Below are 22924 nucleotides of genomic sequence, written 5' to 3'. Positions count from 1 at the left end.
GATACTACACTAAGAAAATCAAGTAAACAGGAACTGTGCCTTCAACGCAAAAACCAAAATCCTGGCGTCAAAGCCAACAACACTTCTGTGGAATAGGAATAATGTAGGGAAGAAATGACTTCTCCATTTTTTTCTTCACTTAACTCTGTGTAAAGGGTATTACTACAAATGGTCACATCAAGAGCCTGCCAAAGCAAGGAGGCTATTTCACTGTGTTGAGAACAAAGCAATACCCACCTTATCACTCTTGGACTGTCCACTATCACGACCCATGACAAGGTAGTTTGTTTTCTTGCTAACATTTCCTGTTACTTTTCCCCCATAACGCTCAATTAGAGACTTGGCCTCATCTCGTTCAATGGACTCCAGCACTCCTGTGATTACAAATATAAGGCCTTCCAAGCAATTTTCAGCTCCCTAAAAATGAACATGTTCAAGCAGAGATGAAATTACATGGTAGCTTTCCAAAGAAATATTTGGCATCAAAACTGCAGGAAGATGATTTTTCTCATTTGACATCATAAATAATCTGAGCATGAAGAATTTGCAGAAAATTCACAGCAAATAAGCAGAACCTGAAGTTAAATCCTGAGAAATTCTTATATAGGCTAATGTTTAATAAACTTATAGAAACCAGCAATGAAAAATATACATCCAACAGTTAGCAAAGCATATTAAAGTTATCCATTCACACTATACTCGTTGAAACTACTAGTTAACTTGTACAAAACAACCAGATGAAATCTACCTGCAGAATTCCTTGCTATTATTAATTTCATTGGGATTATGATCGTTTATAACATTGTGATATTTCAGGCCTATATAATTGTTTATCAACTCCTGACTACACTTCATCATGCTCACCCCTAGTAGTCTAATTTTTATCCATCATCATACACATGTACCCCTTTACCCCTTTTGCCCACCCCCTCAACCCCCTTCCCCTTTGGTAACCACTAATCTGCTCTCTTTATCCATGTATTTGTCATCTTCCATATTTGAGTGAGATCACGCAGAATATGTCTTTCTCTGTCTGGCTTATTTCACTTAACATCATACCCTCAAGGTCCATCCATGTTGTTACAAATGGGATGATTTTGTCTCTTTTATGGCTGAGTAGTATTCCATTGTATATATATACCACATCTTCTTTATCCATTCATCTATAGATGGGCACTTGGGTTGCTTCCACATCTTGGCTATTGTGAATAATGCTGCAATGAACATACAGGTGTATAAATCTCTTTGGATCATTGATTTCAAGTTCTTTGGATAAATACCCAGTAGTAGGATAGCTGGATCGTATGGTATTTCTATTTTTAATTTTTTGAGAAATATCCATACTGTTTTCCACAATGGCTGCACCAGTTTGCATTCCCACCAGCAGTGTATGGGGGTTCCCTTTTCCCCACATCCTCTCCAACATTTGTTTTTTGTCTTGGTAATTATAGCCATTCTCACCCATGTAAGGTGATATCTCATTACAGTTTTGATTTGCATTTCCCTAATAATCAGTGATGTTGAGCATTGTTTCATGTGTCTGTTGGCCATCTGTATATCTTCCTTGGAAAAATGTCTGTTCATATCCTCTGCTCATTTTTTTTTTTTTATTGAGTTAATGATAGGTTACAATCTTGTGAAATTTCAGTTGTACATTAATGTTTGTCATTCGTGTTGTAGGTGCACCACTTCACCCTTTGTGCCCACCCCCCACCCCACCTTTCCCCTGGTAGCCACTAAACTGTTCTCTTAGTCCACATTTTGAAATTCCTCATATGAGTGGAGTCATACACAGATTATCCTTCTCTATCTGGCTTATTTCATTTAACATAATTCCCTCAAGGTCCATCCACGTTATTGCAAATGGAATGATTTTGTTCTCTTTTGCAGCTGAGTAGTATTCCATTGTATATATGTACCACATCTTCTTTATCCAATCATCTGTTGATGGGCACGTAGGTTGCTTCCATGTCTTGGCTATTGTAAATAATGCTGCAATGAACATTGGGGTACACAGGACTTTTGGAATTGCTGACTTCAAGCTCTTTGGATAGATACCCAGTAGTGGGATGGCTGGATCGAATGGTAGTTCTATTTTTAATTTTTTGAGGAATCTCCATACTGTTTTCCATAGTGGCTGCACCCATTTGCATTCCCACCAGCAGTGTATGAGGGTTCCTTTTTCTCCACAACCTCTCCAACATTTGTTACTATCAGTTTTAGTTATTTTTGTCACTCTAATGGGTGTAAGGTGATATCTTAGTGTAGTTTTGATTTGCATTTCCCTGATGATCAGCGATGATGAGCATCTTTTCATGTGCCTATTGGCCATCCGTATATCTTCTGTGAAGAAATGTCTGTTCATGTCTCCTGCCCATTTTTTGATCGGGTTGATTTTTTGTTGTTGAGTTGTGTGAGTTCTTTATATATATGGATATTAAGCCTTTGTCAGATATATGACTTGCAAATATTTTTTTCCCAGTTAGTGCGCTGTTTTTTTGTTTCAATCCTGTTTTCCTTTGCCTTGAAGAAGGTCTTTAATCTGATGAAGTCCCATTTGTTTATTCTTTCTATTGTTTCCCTTGTCTGAGAAGACATGGTGTCCGAAAAGATCCTTTTAATACTGATGTCAAAGAGTGTACTGCCTATATTTTCTTCTAGAAGCCTTATGGTTTCAGGTCTCAGCTTTAGGTCTTTGATCCATTTTGAGTTCATTTTGGTGAATGGTGAAAAAGAATGGTCAATTTTCATTCTTTTACATGTGGCTTTCCAGTTTTCCCAGCACCATTTGTTGAAAAGACTTTCTTTTCTCCATTGTATGCCCTCAGCCCCTTTGTCGAAGATTAGCTGTCCGTAGATGTGTGGTTTTATTTCTGGGCTTTCAATTCTGTTCCATTGATCTGTGCACCTGTTTTTGTACCAGGACCATGCTGTTTTGATTACTGTAGCATTGTAGTATGTTTTGAAGTCAGGGATTGTGATGTCTCCCATTTTGTTCTTTTTTCTCAGGATTGTTTTAGAAATTCGGGGTCTTTTGTTGCCCCATATGAATTTTAGGATTCTTTGTTCTAATTCTGTAAGGAATGTCATTGGGATTCTGATTGGGATGGCGTTGAATCTGTAGATTGCTTTAGGTAGAACGGACATTTTAACTATGTTTATTCTTCCAATCCATGTACATGGAATGTCCTTCCATCTCCTTATGTCGTCATCCAATTCTCTCAGAAAGGCCTTGTAATTTTCATTATATAGGTCCTTCACTTCCTTAGTTAAATTTACCCCAAGGTATTTCATTCTTTTTGTTGCGATTGTGAATGGTATTGTGTTCTTGAGTTCTTTTTCTGTTAGTTTGTTATTAGAGTTTACAAATGCTACTGATTTATGCAAATTGATTTTGTACCCTGCAACTTTGCTGTAGTTGTTGATTACTTCTAAGAGTTTTCCAATGGATTCTTTGGGGTTTTCTATATATAAGATCATGTCGTCTGCAAACAGCGAGAGTTTCACTTCTTCCCTCCCTATTTGGATTCCTTTTATTCCTTTTTCTTGCCTGATTGCTCTGGCCAGGACCTCCAGTACTATATTAAATAAGAGTGGTGATAGAGGGTATCCTTGTCTCGTTCCTGTTTTCAGGGGGATGGTGTTCAGTTTTTGCCCAATGAGTATGTTGGCGGCTATGGGTTTGTCATATATGGCCTTTACTATGTTGAGGTAGTTTCCTTCTATGCCCATTTTGTTCAGAGTTTTTATCATAAATGGCTGTTGGATCTTGTCAAATGCCTTCTCTGCATCTATTGAGATGATCATGTGGTTTTTATTCCTCAGTTTGTTGATGTGGTGTATCACGTTGATTGATTTGCGGATGTTGAACCATCCCTGTGTCCCTGGTATGAATCCCACCTGATCATGATGTATGATCCTTTTGATGAATTGCTGAATTCTGGTTGCCAAAATTTTGTTCAGAATTTTTGCATCTATGTTCATCAGTGATATTGGCCTGCAGCTCTTTTTTTTCGTGATGTCCTTGTCAGGCTTTGGTATCAGCGTGATGTTGGCCTCATAGAATGTGTTACGAAGTGTTCCATCTTCCCTAATTTTTTGGAACAGCTTGAAAAGGATAGGTACTAAATCCTCTCTGAAAGTTTGGTAGAATTCCCCAGGAAAGCCATCTGGTCCTGGGGTTTTAATCTTTGGGATGTTTTTGATTGCTGCTTCAATCTCTTTCCTTGTGATTGGTCTCTTCAAATTGTCTGCCTCTTCTTGAGTGAGCTTTGGGAGATTGTAGGAGTCCAAGAATTCATCCATTTCCTCTAGGTTATCCATTCTGTTAGCATACAGTTTTTCGTAGTATTCTCTTACAAGCCGTTGTATTTCTGCAGAGTCTGTTGTTATTCCTCCTCGCTCATTTCTGATTTTGTATATTTGAGCTTTCTCCCTTTTTTTCTTTGTAAGTCTGGCTAGGGGTTTGTCAATTTTATTTATCTTCTCAAAAAACCAGCTCTTTGTTTCATTGATCCTTTCTACTGCCTTTTTCGTTTCAATAGTATTTATTTCTGCTCTGATTTTTATTATTTCTCTCCTTCTGCTGACTTTGAGCTTTATTTGTTCTTTTTTCTCTAGTTCAGTTAGGTGTAGTTTAAGATTGCTTATTTGGGATTTTTCTTGTTTGTTAAGATGTGCCTGTATTGTGATGAATTTTCCTCTTAATACAGCTTTTGCTGTATCCCATATGAGTTGGTATGGCATGTTATCATTTTCATTTGTTTCCAGGTATTTTTTGATTTCTTCTTTAATTTCTTCAATGATCCATTGCTTGTTCAGTAGTGTGTTGTTTAGTCTCCACATCTTTGTGCCTTTCTCAGTTTTTTTCTTGTAATTAATTTCTAGCCCTATAGCATCATGATCGGAGAAGATGCTTGTTATTATTGCAATTTTTTTAAATTTGTAGAGGCTTGCCTTGTTTCCCAACATATGGTCTATCCTTGAGAATGTTCCATGTGCACTTGAGAAGAATGTGTATTCAGCTGTTTTAGGGTGAAGTGATCTATGTATGTCTATTAAGTCCAATTGTTTTAGTTTTTCATTTAGCTCCACTATTTCCTTGTTGATTTTCTGTCTGGATGATCTGTCAATTGATGTGAGTAGGGTGTTGAGGTCCCCTACTATTATTGTGTTGTTTTTAACATCTTCCTTTAGGTCCGTTAATAGTTGCTTTATGAATCTTGGTGCTACTGTGTTGGGTGCATAGATACTTATAAGCTTTATATCTTCCTGATGAAGTGTCCTTTTCATCATTATATATTGTCCCTCTGTGTCTCTCTTTACCTGTCTTATTTTGAAATCCACTTTGATATAAGAATTGCAACACCTGCCTTTTTTTGCTTGCTATTGGCTTGAAGTATTGTCCTCCACCCCTTCACTGTGAGCCTGTGTTTGTCCTTGGGGCTGAGGTGTGTTTCCTGGAGGCAACAAATTGTTGGATCTTGTTCTTTAATCCATTTTGCCACTCTGTGTCTTTTTATTGGAGAGTTCAATCCGTTTACATTGAGAGTGATTATTGATGCATATGGACTTAATGCTGTCAATCTGTCGCTCATTATCTTGTTTTCCTGCATTTCTTTTCCTGTGTGCTTTAGCCTACCCATTTAATACTGCAATTTCTTATGCTGGGTTTCTTAGATTTTTCCTTATTTATGTTTCGTGACTCTGTTCTGTTTTTTAGTTTAGTATCTACCGTGAAGTTTGTATTTAGAATCTTGTGTATAATATAGTCTATTCTCTGGTGGTCTCTTACTTACTGGGCCTATACTGATTTAGACCCTTTGCTCTTCCCCTCCTAAGTAATTATTTTCATTTCTTATTCCAACTCGTGTTATGAATTTGTAGTTAGAGTGATAAGATCGTCCTTGCTTTGGTTGTTTCCTTACCTTTACCCTAAAGCTATAGTTGAATATTTGCTATCCTGTTCTGGTTCCATCCATTGGTCTCCCTAGTCTGTGGTTTGTGACCCCTTTCTCCCTTTTTTCTTTTTTCAGGTATGAGAGCCTTCTTGAGGATTTCTTGTAGTGGAGGGCTTTTAGTTACAAATTCCCTTAACTTTTGTTTGTCTGGAAAAGATTTAATTTCTCCCTCATATCTGAAGGAAATTCTTGCTGGAAAGAGTATTCTTGGCTGAAGATTCTTATCTTTTAAAGCTTTGAATATGTCACTCCATTCTCTCCTAGCTTGTAAGGTTTCTGTAGAGAAATCCGCTGAAAGTCTGATAGGAGCTCCTTTGTAGGTTATTCTCTTCTTTTTTCTTACTTCCCTGAGTATTCTTTCTTTGTCTTTCCTTCTTGCCATTTGTACTACTATGTGCCTTGCAGTAGGTCTTTTTACAGTGACAAATCTAGGAGATCTGAAAGCTTCCTCTACACACATTTCTCCGTTAATCCCTAGATTTGGGACGTTCTCTTCTATAATTTCATTAAGTACACTTTCTGCTCCATTTTCCTTTTCCACGTTCTCCGGAATTCCTATGATACTTAAGTTCTTACTCCTCGTTGAATCCACTATCTCTCGGAGATTTTCCTCGTTTTTTTTAATTCTTAGTTCTCTTTCTTCCCCTGTCTGGAGCCATTCAGCCTGTCTATCTTCAGTTATGTTAATTTGCTCTTCTATGGTGTCTACACGGGCATTCAGGGATCCGTATTCTGTTTTATCTGGTCCATTGTGTTTCTCATCTCTAGTAATTGTTTGATTCTTCTTTATAATTTCAATCTCTTTTCTGAAGTAACTCCAGAACTCATTGGCTTGTTTCTCTATCTTTCTCTCTACCTCATTGAGTTTTTTGATATAGCTGCTCTGAACTCATTATCACTTAGTTTACCTAATTCCAAGTCCTCAGGACTTAATTCTATGTTTTTATTGTTTTCCTTCTGGTCTGGGGCTTTTATAAATTGCTGGATGGTAGAGAAGCGGTTTTTTCGCATGGTGGTAGAATTCAGTTGCAGTTACAGCCTGTCGCCACTAGATTGGGGTCGAGAGCCACGTGTTCTGAGCTCTCCGCCTTCGGGCAAGATGGCGGCACCCAGTGTGCTTTTCCATGAGGGAGGGGCTGCTATTCTAGAGCACCTATCTGGATTCAGATCAGTTCTGTTCTCTGGTCTCCCAAGGCCCTGGGTTTATGGAGTCCCCGCACACAGAAGCTTTCCCCCGTCAGCAGGTTTCCAGTGAACCAGCAGCAGGAGTCCTGGATGATCCCCCAGTCGCGCAGCCCCTCCCCTGCTCCTTCCCAGACCCGCACAGCAGGGATCACAGACTCTAGGGGAGGGTATGACATTCTCTCCTACCCGTTCCAGCTCCTCCGAGGCCGTCAGCAAGGTCTATGTTCTCCACCTTCTTGGTATTGTAGGTCTCTAATGTGTTGGAATTAGATTTATTCTCTGAAATTCAGTTTTCCCAATCCTTTGTTGTATTTTGGAGGGGAGAGAATCCCGGGTGAGCTCACCCCACCATTTTGCTCCACCCCTTCTCCCTTCCTCTGTCCTTTTTTTGACTGAGTTGTTTGGGAGGTTTTTTTTGTTGAGTTGGATGAGTTCTTTATATATTTTGGAGATCAACTCCTTGTCTGATAAATGATTTGCAAATATTTTCTCCCAGTTGGTGAGTTGTCATTCCATTTTGTTCATGGTTTCCTTTGCTTTGCAGAAGCTTTTTAGTCTCACGTAGTCCCACTTGTTAACTTTTTCTCTTGTTTCCCTTGCCCGAGTAGACATGGTATTCAAAAAGATGTGGCTAAGACCAATGTCAAAGAGTGTACTGCCTATATTTTCTTCTAGGAGTTTATGGTTTCAGGTCTTACCTTCAAATCTTTAATCCATTTAGAGTTAATTTTTGTGTATGGTGCAAGATAATGGTCTACTTTCATTCTTTTGCATGTAGCTGTCCAGTTTTCCCAACACATTTATTGAAGAGACTTTCCTTTCTCCATTGTATGTTCCTGGCTCCTTTGCCAAAGATTAACTGTCCATCGATGTGTGGTTTTATTTCTGGGCTTTCAATTCTGATCCATTGATCTGTTTGTCTGTTTTTGTGCGAGTACCATGCTGTTTTGATTATTATAGCTTTGCAGCATGTTTTGAAGTCAGGGATTGTGATGCCTCCAGCTTTGTTCTTTTTTCTCAGGATTGCTTTGGCTATTCGGGATCTTTTGTTGTTCCATATAAATTTTTGGATTCTTTTGTCCTATTTCTGTGAAGAATGTCATAGGGATTTTGATTGGGATTGCATTCAATCTGCAGATTGCTTTAGGTAGAATGGACATTTTAACTATGTTTAGTCTTCTGACCCATGAACATGGAATATCTTTCCATTTCTTTATGTCTCCTTCACTTTCTTTCAATAATGTCTTATTGTTTTCAGCGTACAGGTCTTTCACCTCTTTGGTTAAGTTTATTCCTAGATATTTTATTCTTTTTGTTGTGATTGTGAATGAGATTGTATTCTTGATTTCTCTTTCTGCTAGTTCATTGTTAGTGCATAGGAATGCAACGGATTTTTTTAAATTGATTTTGTACCCTGCAACTTTGCTGTAGTTGTTGATTAGGACTTTTTTAATTTTTGTAATGGTTCAATAAAATGATACAACTAAGCAAAATGAAAATTACATAAACCATTCCAAGTTACTTATTACTCTCTGCATGGAGAATTGAGACCAACACAGACTTAAAACAGGCTTGAAAAGAAGCAGCTAAATAAAATTCAAAGACTGCCCCAACACAAGTTCAAACCTGCACCGTCAAACTGAAGAATCTTTCTCAGAAAAAAAACACATATAGCTATGAATCTGCTTGGAGAGAAAAGGTTTGACTACCAAGATCTGAAGGTCCCTTCAAGCTCTAAGATTCTAGTATTGAAACAATCTCGTAAACACTAAGGTATTTAAATTCTTCTCAAGAAATTCAAAATAACCCAGAAAAACTCTACATGCAAGCCTCTATCCCATACCCCATCACCTATCATCTCCTGAACTATGACCCACTGTGGCTCTGAGAATCTTTTTACTTATCCAATCCCAGCACTTCTAGCCTCCCTACCAAACTCTTCCACTCTAGAACTCTTACTGCAGGACCAGCCAACTACCCAATATTCTCAACCTCTTCTCCAGTGTTACCTCCTCAGCCTTCCCTTCACTGAAACCTGGCTATCCTCTAAGGACACCACTTTGCCTAAAGTCCTCCCAAGCAGAGGCTTGTTTAGTCTTTCACACACCATGTACAGGAGGCAAGACTGGTGTCTTCCTCTAGCCTCCTATACAACCCACTAGCCCCTTAGGCTCATCCCCTCCTCCTTTATTAGGGGACTAATCTCCATTTGTGGTCTGAATTCCCTCCCCTTCTGCCTTCTCAGAAATCATATACTACATTTGATTTCCTTCGCTTTCTGATATATCCTCAATCTCTCCCTTTCTGGTAGACCACCCCATCAGCAAAAAGTATGCCCTAAGTATCTCTTACCTTAAAAATACACTTTTCCCCTAAATCCCACCCTCCATTTGTAGCTAGAAGTCTTCCCTCTCCTTTCCCCTTCACAAAGAAACCTATCAAAAATATTATCTACTTATCCTGCCTCCATTTTATCTCCTCTCACTCACTCTTTAACCCATTTCCATCAGGCTCTGCCTCCACCATTCTATTCAAACTGCTCCTGCTAAGGTGACTAAGGACCATTCACGTAACTAAATGCAATGGACAATTTTCAGTCTCCTTTTTCTCAACCTTGGTAACATCTGTACCCATCTTCCTCCACTTTATATGTAGGACACCTACCACAGCATGGCTGCCAAGTGGTGCCATGTCTGCACCTGGGATCCGAACCAGCGAACCCCAGGTCACCCAATCGGAACATGTGAACTTAACCCCTGCACCACCAGGCTGGCCCCTTACTCAACCATTTTTTACAAAATCTCTCTTCCCTTTGCTTCTCTGACATCACCCTTATCAGACTTCTCTTCTACATTTGTGGCAGCTTCTTCTCAGTCTCCTTTTGGATTTCATCCTCCTCTACTTCATAAAACAGCTAGACCCAAGGCCCTTTTTACTTCTCATTCTGTACTAGTTTGTCAACAATATCAAGCCTTCAAACATTATCTACATGCCAATAATGCCCAAGTTTTTACATCCCATCTTGACTTCTGTTCTGAGCTCCAGTCCTGCATATCTACTGGTCTACTCTACATCTCCACTGGATCCTCACATACATCTAAAGCACAGTATGGCCAACATGAACTCATCATCTCCACAAACCTACTCTGCCTCCAGTAGCATCAGCATCTACCCAGCTGCTCAGGCCAATAGCCAGAAAATTATACCTGATGCTCATTCTTTCTCACTTCCCACTTCCAATTATCACTCAGTCCTAAAGATTTTACCTTTTCCATTGAAACTAACTGGCTTTTCAGCACTTTCACTGCTACTACCTTGGACAAGTCTCTATTATTTCTCACCACTTCTCCTAATTGATCTCCCCATATCTATTCCTACCCCCTCCTTCGTACTCTACATGCTCAGCAGCCAGGGTGCTCTTTTCGAAATGCAAATCTGGTCATATTATTCCCCCACTTATGACTCCTTCTCTTAGACAAAAGTCCTAAACATTAGGCCCTGCAAGACGTGGCCCTATTTACCTCTTCAGTCACTCCCATCCCTCGGTCACTATTCTCTAACTACACTGTTTTACTTTTAGTTCCTCAAACATATCATGCAAGATCCTTTGCCCCTCAGGGACATCACACATTCTGGTCCCTCTGCCCAGATCACCATGCTATCACAATTCCTTCACACCTGGTAAATCCCTTTCATTCTTCAAGTCTCCACTTAAATGTCACTTATTCTATACACCCCACCCAGGCCGAGGTTCCTCTATTACCCTCTCTAAGAACAGCTTGGATTTCTCCTTATGGCACATATCAAAATTATAATTAAACAATAACTTATTTAAAGTCTCTTCCTGAGTTAGATCATAAGTACCATGAAGGCAAAGAGCATTAGCCTTGTGACTGCTGTATTCCTCAAAGCCCAGCCCTACTAGGGCTACTTGTTACTTACAGAAAAATTTTTCTAAGTATCAAGATGTGATTCATAATACGAATAAACATTCCTAATTCATAAAGATGGTGACTGAGGCTTTCCTGTTAATTTTTAATTACTAATTCTCTGCTGCTGTAAACACAGTGAATACATACATGGACCCACAGGCCAGAGGCTCTAACAGAGTGGCATGCCCCCCCAAAACTCTTACCTTTGGTATTTCTTTGGAGCCCAGAGCTTTGGGACCCTCTCGATTTAAGTAACTTCGATAAGCTTGATAATTAGTGCGTCTCTTTTCAGAATCTTCAGGACTTATAGACTTTGGGAAGAGGGAAAGGAAATTGAACAAAATCATGCAAAATTCATGTAAAACTAAAAATATATATTGATAAATGAACATTAAGTCACTTCTGTGTTTGGTCCTGAAATTAACATTTTTAGCTACACAAGTACACCCCAATTTATACACACTGGCTTATAAGCACCCCTGCAACCGCCCTTCTCAAACCTTTCCATTCTCTCTAAAGGCACATGCCTCAGGGCATATTAGGTACATAAGCCAAGTAGCCAGCCCCAAGCAAAGAAACAAAAAGAGTGTATTTTATTTCAAAAATTCATGTGAATTTTAAATTCTATTCCACAATATATACATGTGTATTTTAATAGAATAAGTTTTTCCCCAAGTAAACTGATCCACAAGATGATATTCTATGTTTATCCTATGGCCTTGCATACCCCTAAAACAACCTCAATGGCCCTATGCACCTGGGGATATGAGCACTACAGTCTGAGAATTATGGCTCCGTATTAACAGCTGGCTCAAACAAGGAGCAAGCTTTACTCCAAAAAGCAGACACATTCTATATTCCACCACTATCCCTTCTACGTTTAATCTCTCTATTTCTCTCAGGGATCTTACTATGGGTATATCTCAGAAAATCCCAGGGAAATTTTTCAAACTATATATTCCCAAACCTACTCCAAGTTTCTGATTCAGAGATACACGGTACGGCTAGGGCATGTATATTTGGCAAAAAAAATCCTAGATAATTCTGATTTAAGAACCACTACAAGAGGGTCTCTGTTGTTTTTTCTATTTCCTATTTTACATTATTTTTAACTTGTAAGCCACCTCAAATTCCTTTGAGAGTAGACGAAATATCACTTCTACACAAATAAATGATTTAATCAACAAAATAGGTGAGCTACTTTAGTTATGAGTTATATACGCCATTACTGGCTGGTCCTAGACCTTAGCTCTACTCTTTAACAATGGTTCTTAAACACTGGTGTGCATTCTTATTATCTGAGGATCTTATTAAAATACACCTACCCAGACCACACCCACAACCATAATTTAACAAGTTTCACAGGAGGGTCCAATGCATATGAAAATGGGAAAATTATTCATTTATAACATTAATTCTATGAAAAAAATAATTCTCAATTATAAACACCTCATAAAATAACTTTGAAGCACACACATTTATGATGTCAAAATTATCTGACCAAGATGGATTGAATTTATTAAATAGACGTTGATATTCCCAAAACTGCTTAAAAGTTTTCTAAGACATTTCGATTCCAACTTTAACAAATACAATGAAGAGTAACAGCATCATTTAAAAATATCTTCTCTTCTAATAAAAAGAGACAAGCCTCTGATTACTGAACATATTTAGTGTGCCTGAAGAAAAACATTCGTCCACTAGATACGTATTTAGTGAAGAAAAATCTAAGACCAAAAAGTTAATTGTTCCCTTAAGCGTATTTATGAACACTAACCACAAACAAAAGCATCTTGAAATCATCACCATTTCACTGCTCTGCACTAAAAAATAATGGTGATGAGTAGTTAAAATAGACAATATTCTGCTTTTAATTCTAAGTGCCTAAGAGGCTTGAAGGAATAGTGGTTTCTCCTTATAAATCTAAGGTGGTTCCAAATTGAAGAGTCTAAGAAACCTTTCACTTATCAAACATACATGAAAACAAAACTTTTGAAAACCATTCTGCATTATTTCACTATTTCATCCTTTCAAAATTATTTCAGCATCTCAACGTTATTATACAAGAGGAAAAAGGAGTACATTCTGGGCATATATAAATAACAATAATTTTAATAATAGCAAAAACTTATATAGCACTTATTATGTACCACGCATTGTTCTGAGTGGTTTTACATATTATTACGCCCTATTATTATCCTATTTTACAAATGAGAAACCCAAGCAGATAGAGGAAGTAACCAGATCAAGGTCACACATCTGCTCAGTGGCAGGACTATGATCTGAAACTGACTCCAGAGTCCATGTTCAGAGCCAGCATGTTATCCTGCTTTTTCTGGCCTCAGAGGACCTGAGTTCAAACCTGGCTCTGCCACTTACTAGGCTTGATGATCTTATAAAAGTTACTTACACTCTTTTAGCTTGTTTCCTCATCTTTAAAAGTTGAATAATAAAAGAAAATATCTCACAGGGTTGTCGTAAAGATTACATGAGATATCATATGTATTAGCACAATATCTGATACACAATACTCAATATTAGCTAATTTGGCTACATTAATAATCTAAATTCTGCAACAGCATCTAAATAAGACAGTATCTTAAAAGTATTACAATAACTTAGAAAGTTAGAAATAAAACTTGAAAACAATCAACACACAGCGCCAGGATGGCATATTTTTAGAAAATTTCTACCTCTTTTTTAGCTGGTGAACTTTTGGTTTTCTTAGGAGTTTTTGTTTCTCCTTTCAATTCAATGGCATTTTCTTTGCTTTTTGAGGGCACAGGCTCTGTTTCTTTATAAGAACTCTCTTGTTTTTTTTTCAAAAGTGCCAGCTTGGAACTGGCTTTTGGAGAAGGTTCTCCTATTTTGGGACCTGACGACTTGGAATGTTGCTGAGATTTTTTTGAACTTTCACATTTAGTTTGCTTCTTAGGACTGCAATTCTTTCTTTCCTCTGAAAGGAAAAAAAAGAAAAGATTATGACTGTTGTTTTGGGGAAATGATACCCAATATCAAGATTATTTTTTCATCTTTCAACTGAGTGATCTTAGTAGCACACAACATCATATGGTGATTTCATAACATTTACATTAAGATTTTGGTTCTTTATACAGTGTATTTATTTTTAAAAATTAAACATTTGTATATTACTTCTTTGTACAACCAGTTCAAATTAAAGGATCTGTCTTGTTAAATATAAATTAGTCATTAATTGAAATAATATGGTAAACTACATTTATGGATATGGCATTTATCCCACAGATAAACTTCAATGGTCTGAAATTTACACAGAGAAAACTTCCTGACTAGAATATGTTACATAAAAATTCTTTATTTGTAATATGGTCTGAATGCCCCAAATCCTGAGATTTTTGAGACTAAAAAGTATTAAATGAACAGATTTACTTATAGGATTAAGACTATCAATACCAGCAGATGGTTAGGTATCAGGACCACTAAAAAATAAAACCTGGGCCAGCCCGGTCATGTAATAGTTAAGTTCGCACACTCTGCTTCAGTGGGCCAGGATTCATAGGCTCAGATCCCAGGCATGACCTACACACTGCTCATCAAGCCATGCTGTAGTGGCATCCCACATACAAAACAGAGGAAGATTGGCACGGATGTTAGCTCAGGGACAATCTTCCTCAAGCAAAAAAGAGGAAGAGTAGCAACAGACATTAGCTCAGGGACAATCTTCCTCACCAAAATAATAATAATAATAAAAACCTATACACAATCAGCAGGAAAGTTTCAGATGACCTGGACAACTATGAGTCAATTCTATGAGCTTAAAACATCTAGCTGTTTGTCTTCGTATATTGATGTCCACACTTTGCACTATACTTGGAAATTAACATGAAGCCAAGAGCTGTGATACCATTCTCACAACAATCATAGAGCAGACAGGAGTTCTACACCAGCTAATATCCAAATGGCCTTCAAAGTATCTAAGTCGAACATGCTTCAATACTCCTTTGAAATAATGTCTACCTAACAATACAAGGCAATTACTGAATAGAATGTTTAAACAAGGTCACCACAAATTTTCCTCTACGAAGGTAAATGTTCCTGCTTACTTTTTCCTGTTAGTATTACCTTTATGAGGATATTTATGTTTTTCTGTTTTACTTAAAGTGGCTTGGACAGATGAAAATGTTTCTCTCTCTTCTGGGTCCTTTCGAGCCTAAGAAAATTTCAAAAGTGTCAAGTGTGACAAATAATAGGAAAACTATTACCACAAAGTATATTGTTAATTCTAATCAAAGTTTTAATTTATTTTAATATTATGGGCCACCTTCCAAAGTAACAGAACAATACAACAAATTTTCACTCATTCATCCACAAAATTTGTGGAGCAAATGAAGCATGTTTTATTACTTTTAATTTTACAGATGAGAAAACAGATGAAAGAGCATAAAAAATATATCTACAAAAAATTTCCCCAGTTCTTCCCAACTTGTGAATCTGGAAATGGAAACCTTATTTCTGCTCCTTTCATCTCAATTATGAGGTTAAAAACTAAAATCTAAACCCAAAAGACTAAATTAAAAACAATGTAAAGCTCAAAAGAAAAATAAAAGAGCACTTTCTCAAAAGAGAAAAAAAATACCCATTCTCTCCACCGTTCCCTCAAAACTCCATTTTACAAAGAGGTTACAAATTGGGGTGCATGACACAGTATTTTTTTTAAATAATTATAATTTGAATGCCTTTAAATGGAGTAAGGCTTTTCAAATGACAAAGTCCCCACCATCCCCCATTGCCTTACACCTGCCTGCTGTAAAATCTTTTAAAATAGTCAGATATTGTAACTGACAATATTAACAGAATGTGATTCAATGAAAATAAGTCTAATTTTTTGGAGATGCAAGTACTTAAAAAAAACTTGATGCTTTTAAAGATTCCCCAAAATATACTCATTATTATTTGAGACTGTCCTAATACAGATCTTAATGTTAGCTAATTAGAAATAGCAAAATTGTGCTTCCCAAAAAGAGAGAAATTAATATTAAAGTTATTAAACTTTAGGTTCCATAGGAATCTGTATAAGCATTATTAACTGAACAACTACCTAAGAACCTCTTTGTGACAGAGAGTAAGTAAAAGCTGCAATCTGTCGTTTTGGGAAGATGGGTTCCAGTTGGCTTTGGCTCTATCAACCTTCCTTTGGGAAGACTAAGTTTCTCAGTGAGCCTCCCCAAACACACTTTTCTAAATTAAAATAATTTAGCTTCTTTCTAGAAGAGTTACTCATGGTTGCATCTCCAGAGCCTAGAATACACAGGTATGAAAGGGAACACTGATCTGTACTGTATATTTAGAATGCAAACAGCCCACTCAAATGCCACCTTTTTGGTCTTAGGTTCTTCATCCAACATGGCTAACGTTCTGGCAAACTCTTCATCTTCATGCAGTTGTCTCTCCAGCTGTAAAAGTGTCAACACAGTCAGACTTGCTTTTTTTTCTTTTTGTAAATTAACGTTTTTAAATGTTTGATTCATGATACTTAGAAGAAACTGGAAAAACATTTTCCAGAAAGTAACTATGACCTTTTTTAACTTAATATTAATAGTTAAGTATCACAAGATTGCTACTGGCCATTTCTCCAAACTCACCAAATTCAAACACTTTTACCTCAGGATGCTTGCACTTGCTTTTCTCTGTCTAGAGGAAATCTTCCTCCAGGTAGCCAGCCCCATTATCATTTCCTTTTGTGCCCCAATGTTACTTCCTCAGAGGGCCCTTTCTAACCCCTCTGCTTAAAATACAACACTCATAACCCCACTGATCACGCCAAAACTACCTATTCCTTTACTTTTCTTCATAGCACTTATAACGACCTGACATTTTCTTTTTTTTTTTAACTGCAGTATCCTTAACACATAGAACTGTGCCATGCACTCAGTAAGTGCTCAATAAATACATGTTGAATGAACATAACAGGGTTACTACTCAAGAGAGCCCAGTGAACTGGAGATAGATTTAGGGATCATCAGCATATACATAGAATTTAAAGCCACAGGAGTGGATGAGACTGCACATAGTGAAAAGAAAAGAGGTATGACCAAATGAAATTATTTTAACTATACTAAAGGAGGCTTCCACTCAAAAAAATCTAATGAGGGTTGGCCCAGTGACGCAGCAGTTAAGTTCACAGTTCTGCTTCTCAGCGGCCCGGGGTTCGCCAGTTTGGATCCCAGGTGCAGATATGGCACCACCTGGCATGCCATGCTGTGGTAGGCATCCCACATATAAAGTAGAGGAAGATGGGCACAGATGTTAGCTCAGGGCCAGTGTTCCTCAGCAAAAAGAGGAGGACTGGCAGTAGTTAGCTCAGGGCTAATCTTCCTCAAAAAAGAAAGAAAGAAATCTAATGATAAATATTTATATAAATAATGATTCCCTGCTCTCATTTATCTTTTATATAAAAACTCAGATTTTCATATATTAGATTTTAACTTATTTTACACATAACTCTCACAACGAGGCTCAATCCAAAATGAGACCAGAACAATCTTGATTGTTGGCCTGGGTAGACTAAATAGCAAGTCACAACATCAAGTTGTTAATGATATCTAAACAAAATGCCAATACCTCTGCATCTTCATCAAGTTGCAATTGCTTGGCGATGGCTTCATCATTTAATCTGGAATCATCTGTATTTTGAGAAGGCTAGATTTCAAAGAAAAACAAGCAAGATCAGCATAAACCTTAAGTTAAAAACAAGATGCTTTTTCTTGACTGTAGCTGATTAAATACACCAATGAGAGAGATGTGTATCAATTATGAAACAGTATCAATGCACGCCAGCCAGAAAATCATGTTCATAGTTACTGACCACATCCAATTTCCTAATGAGCAAATATTCTATAGGCAGATGGTTCTCACTTAATTCTACTGAAATGTTCAAAAGAAGTACCCAAAAAAATCTGCAGACGAATGTCTTGGCTTCAGAAGTAATCCAGAACATTGGCAAAGCAGTATGTGAGAATGATCACAGTGTCCTATGGAGGCACGAATGAAATCAACAAACACCATTTGGCAGGCTTTAACTCAAGAGACTACTTTCACTATAATTTATCTGTATTTCTATTTCCTAAATGTCCAGGAAAAGATGAATCCAACATCAGCCAAATAGAGAAGGTAAAAAGTATAGCATAGGTAGGCTCTATTTAAAAGTTATGTATTTATGATCTCATTTGGGAACAAATTTATCATCCAATTTTGTCTGGCTGAGGTCAACAGTGAAGTGAGTTTGCATTCTGAGTATTTAAATTCTAAGAATTACAATTTATTCTATGATTTAAATGATCTTTTCCCACCTTCAAATATAAAAAAATTACATGTCTAATATTCTAACTTCCTCATCCTCTAAAATGACAATTTTATTCATAATCATAGGAAAATTACTTTAAACAATAAAATATGTTGACCTATTTATAACATCCAAATTTCTCATCTCATTAATAACAGTGAATAGGTACAAATCCTGAGCATTCTTGTTTGCGTACAGAACACTCACCTCTTTTCTTTTGCTTGACACCATCTTCTTATCTGATCTTTGGACACTCCCAGTTCCAAAATAATCAAGCACTGATGTAGGGGTAAGTTTTATTGGTGATAAAGGCTTATTCTTGGTCTTAGTGTTCTCTTCACTCTTTTTCATGTTTGATGCTCCAAGGTAACTATTTGTAGATCCTCCATTCTCTTTTGACTTAGAGGCTGCCTTCTTACATACAAAGTCATCGTCTTCATCTTAAATGAAATATAATGAAACATTGTTTGATAAAACATCAATTCTAATTATACAAAGCAATCACTTCCACCAGCTTTATAAAAAGTATACAAGAGCTATGGGAGTCTAGCAATTTTTCTCTTCCTATCTCCTCAATTCAACAATCATCCTCATATTTACCAGTGCCAGGTCTGTAATACACTACTTTCCCCAATTACCACCCAGAGTATACAAACATATTTATTTACTCATGTATTCAACAAATATTTACTGATCACCTATTATGTGCCAGGCAGAGGATACAAGAGTGAACAAAAAAGATAAAATCCCTGACCTCATGGAGTTTGGAGTCTAGAAGGGAAAACAGATATAGAAATAAACAAATATAGACTGTCAAGTTATAAAAGCCATGGAGAAAAGGTAAACTAGGATGAAAAGAATTAAAAAGTGATGAAAGGTGCTCTTTTAGACAGGGTAGTCAGGGAAAGCCTCCTCAATAAGCAACATCTGAACAGACCCCTGAAATTCAGATACGTCAGGCAAGAATGTTCAGGAAATGAAAACTACAAGAGCAAAGCCTTAAAGTAAGTGTGCTTGGAGCACAATGAAGGGGGTAAGGTAAGAGAAGTAGGGGCCAAATCCTGTAGGACTTCCTAAATCATGGAAAGAATTTTAGGTTTTATCTTAGATTGGGAATCTACTGGAGAATTTTAAGCAGAGTAGTGAGTGATACAACTTAAGTCATGTCCTTTGAAGAACACACTGTCAAGGGGTAAAAGCAAATGCAGGAAGAGACCATTTAGGAATTGATTATAGTTCCAGAAGAAATGCTGAAGCCTTAGACTAGGGTGCTATTTGCAGAGGTGGTAAGAAGTTGTCAGAGTCTAGCCAAATATTGAAGGTGGACTATCTAGCAATATCTAACCACTCATTTAAGACTTTAAGCACTTTGTTTTATTACATTTTAGCTTTCTAAAAAGTTTCCATAAAATATCTGGTTTTAAAAGTCTTTCTAAGCATTCAAGACAAGGCTTAAATAATTAGAGACCTCAAAAGGGCCTCAATAAATCTTTTTGTTTGGTTCAGTGATTCACAAGACAAAAAGCTTTTTGCTTTGCCCTAAAAACAAAAGAAGTCCAATAACAAGAAAAATCTAAAAGGCAACTGTGAAGGTCAGGTCACTATGGGGGTGGGACAGTTCACATTATGAGTCTGGTGCGCAAGGCCACATATGAGTGGGTCTTACTTCCTCTCAAGTACTCCCTCATTCAACTTCAAGCATTTGCTATGGGCCTTACGCGCCAGGCACTGTGCTATTCCTAGGTGGTTGCCCTCTCAAACACGAAAGTCCCTAAGATATGTAAAAACCAAAAGGATTTAGTCTTACTTTCTAATTATTACATTTATATTAAAATGAAACTATAAAATTTAGAAAGCATAACTCTTACAGGTTTCTGCTCACTAAATGCAAAAAGTAATCCACCATTTAAAGCAAGAGTATAGTAGACATCTCTGAGAATGCCCACACAAATAAACAAATAAACAAATAAGTACACAAAGATTTATGTACAAAAATGCTTATCACAGCATTCGTTCATTCAAAAGTATGGAGAACAGAATGCAGGACGGCAAGAAAACATGAAGCAAAAACTAATGGACTAATAAAGTTTAGGTAAAAAAAAGACAGCCTCAACTATGACAGTGGCACCAGAGACAGACAAAAGGAATATTCTTTATAAAATGGGAAAATAAACTATTAATATGTTCAAGCATGTAACAGAATTCTATGCAGGAACAGAAAATTATAATGTATATCCATATTTACTGACATAAAGATGTTCGTATGTTTATTAAGTGATAAAAGCTGGTGATATAACAGGCTATTTAATGATATATCTATATCTACATATTTATAGATATACTTTTAAATTCATATTCAAAGATCTGAAAAGAATCAATAAAATGTTAACAATTTTAATCTCTGGATGGGGATTATTTTTCTCACCCTATCTTTCTCATCTGTATATTACAAAGTGAGTATCTCCTAGGAACTCTCTGACCTCTTGACTTTCTGAGAGAGAAAAGGCTTGGCTTTAGTTTCTCCCTCCTCCCCACTTTTCTTTGCTTACTTCTTTCATTGTTTATGAGCATCTCTGCTTATTCTGTCACTAGCTTCAGAGACTTCACAGAATCTAGTTACTGTTAATAATAGTTATTATTGAGCATTAAGCTATATGCCAGGTACTCTACCACATTCTTTATAATGCATTATCTTTAGTCAACTAGTCCTATTTCTCACTCAATACCTGGACCCCATTTTCCACATTCCTGACAAAAACACAGACTAGGCTTAAATACTTTCAAAATTAAGCAATGTAATTCAACTTGATCTCCCCTTTCTTTAGTGAATAGCACTACTTTCCTATTTAGGAAAGTTCTTCCTTATTTTAAGCCAAAACACTTCCCTGTGAATTCTACCTATCTTCCTTAGTCTATCCTTTTTCAACATTCAGCGTTTGAAGAACTGCCCTCATTTCTTCCTTCAGTTATCTTTCCTATTATAGGCAAAACGATTTCAAGCCACTCATCATTTGAGTTATTGGGAAGATGAGACTTTTTAAAAGGCAAAGTGCCCAGTATAGCACCTAGCCATGCTATAAAAGACATTCAATAAATAATAAAGTAATATTCTCTCATGAAAACAACACTGAAATGGAAGTTCAGAAAACTAAAATTCTAACCTGACTTCGACTTACTATTTTTATTTTAATCAACTATTTGGGCTTCATTGTCCTCCTCTGCAAAATGTTGGACAAACTCGGGGCTGGCCCCGTGGCCGAGTGGTTAAGTTCGCGCGCTCCGCTGCAGGCGGCCCAGTGTTTCATTAGTTCGAATCCTGGGCGAGGACATGGCACTGCTCATCAGACCACGCTGAGGCAGCGTCCCACATGCCACAACTAGAAGAACCCACAACGAAGAATACACAACTATGTACTGGGGGGCTTTGGGGAGAAAAAGCAAAATGTTGGACAAACTCTTAAGATTTTCCCCTCTATAATTTTGAGACTCTGGATAATCATATAGATTTTTTAACTAGTATACTCAATACTGGTTAGAACGTGATGAGTCTGTACTAAACAAACACTAATTAAGAAAATGTAAACCAGCATGACTTTTCTAGAAAGTAATTTGGCAACATATATCCAGAACCTTAAAGAAGTTCATAACCATTAGCATAGTAGTTCTTGGAGATAATCAGAGGTGTTGATAAATATTTATACACAAATATATTCATCACACTATTAGGAAAATGAAACATGTAAGCAACAGAAATAATCAAAACCAGGAAAGGACTATATAAGTTGTGATCTAGCCATATAATGGATTCATGTAGTCATTAAAAATGAAGCCCAAATTTCAAAGTTCAAAAAAATCATGAAAAGAGTAAAATTAAGCTGGCAAAAATACAAAAATGCGTCACTTTGTTCTTTCAGGTTAGCCTTAACATAATGTTAACCTAAAAGGGGAGCTTCTGAAATGAGCCTTCTCTACTGAGATGTCTTTATAATAGTGGAGGGTAATAGAGCCCTTCTCTGAATTTTTGGTTTAGAATACATGAATTTAAACCTAACAACGTCTTCAAGCTATAGATCCAAAAAAGGTACTATACCTAAACACAGACATAATTTTATAAACATTTTCATAATTTCTGAGTAAAAATGTAATTACATATGGTTTTTTTATTGAGTTAATGATAGGTTACAATCTTGTGAAATTTCAGTTGTACATTAATGTTTGTCATTCGTGTTACATATGGATTTTCAAGGAAAAAATATGGAAATGTTCTTCATGAAATTTCAAGTTTTCATCGTACTAAGTAAAACTGCATACAAGGCCCCTTTTCCTCTGCTAACCACAAAATAAACAGCTCTCCAGGCTCTTTGGAAAGTAGGAGCAATTTTAGTGAAATACAGTTATGAAAAGAGAAAAAAGACTGGCTTGCTTGATTTGACACTTATTTAGTGCCCAATGATTTGTGCACTTCCCCATACTCCTTACAGTTATAGGAAAAACTAAGACCAAAAAAGTAAATTCATGATCCTAAG

At 36.9% G+C, this 22924-nt stretch overlaps 1 protein-coding gene across 4 annotated transcripts in view; it reads right to left on the bottom strand.

Moving 5' to 3' along the window:
* Window positions 1-22924, bottom strand: part of RFC1 (replication factor C subunit 1) — a 79872-nt gene that overhangs the window by 24724 nt on the left and 32224 nt on the right. For all 4 annotated transcript variants that reach the window (XM_014738631.3, XM_014738632.3, XM_014738634.3 and 1 more), the window contains 7 exons: window positions 18606-18838; window positions 17678-17755; window positions 16432-16509; window positions 15179-15266; window positions 13771-14033; window positions 11281-11388; window positions 238-417 (listed from right to left, as the gene is read on the bottom strand). In XM_014738631.3, the coding sequence (XP_014594117.2) occupies window positions 238-417; window positions 11281-11388; window positions 13771-14033; window positions 15179-15266; window positions 16432-16509; window positions 17678-17755; window positions 18606-18838 (1028 nt within the window). The remainder of the gene's footprint in view (window positions 1-237; window positions 418-11280; window positions 11389-13770; window positions 14034-15178; window positions 15267-16431; window positions 16510-17677; window positions 17756-18605; window positions 18839-22924) is intronic.

This window comes from Equus caballus, chromosome 3 (genome assembly GCF_041296265.1).
Source record: "Equus caballus isolate H_3958 breed thoroughbred chromosome 3, TB-T2T, whole genome shotgun sequence".
NCBI classification, from domain to species: domain Eukaryota; kingdom Metazoa; phylum Chordata; class Mammalia; order Perissodactyla; family Equidae; genus Equus; species Equus caballus.
The sequence above is the reverse complement of the archived record's forward strand: the minus strand, read 5'-3'. Positions and strand labels throughout refer to the sequence as shown.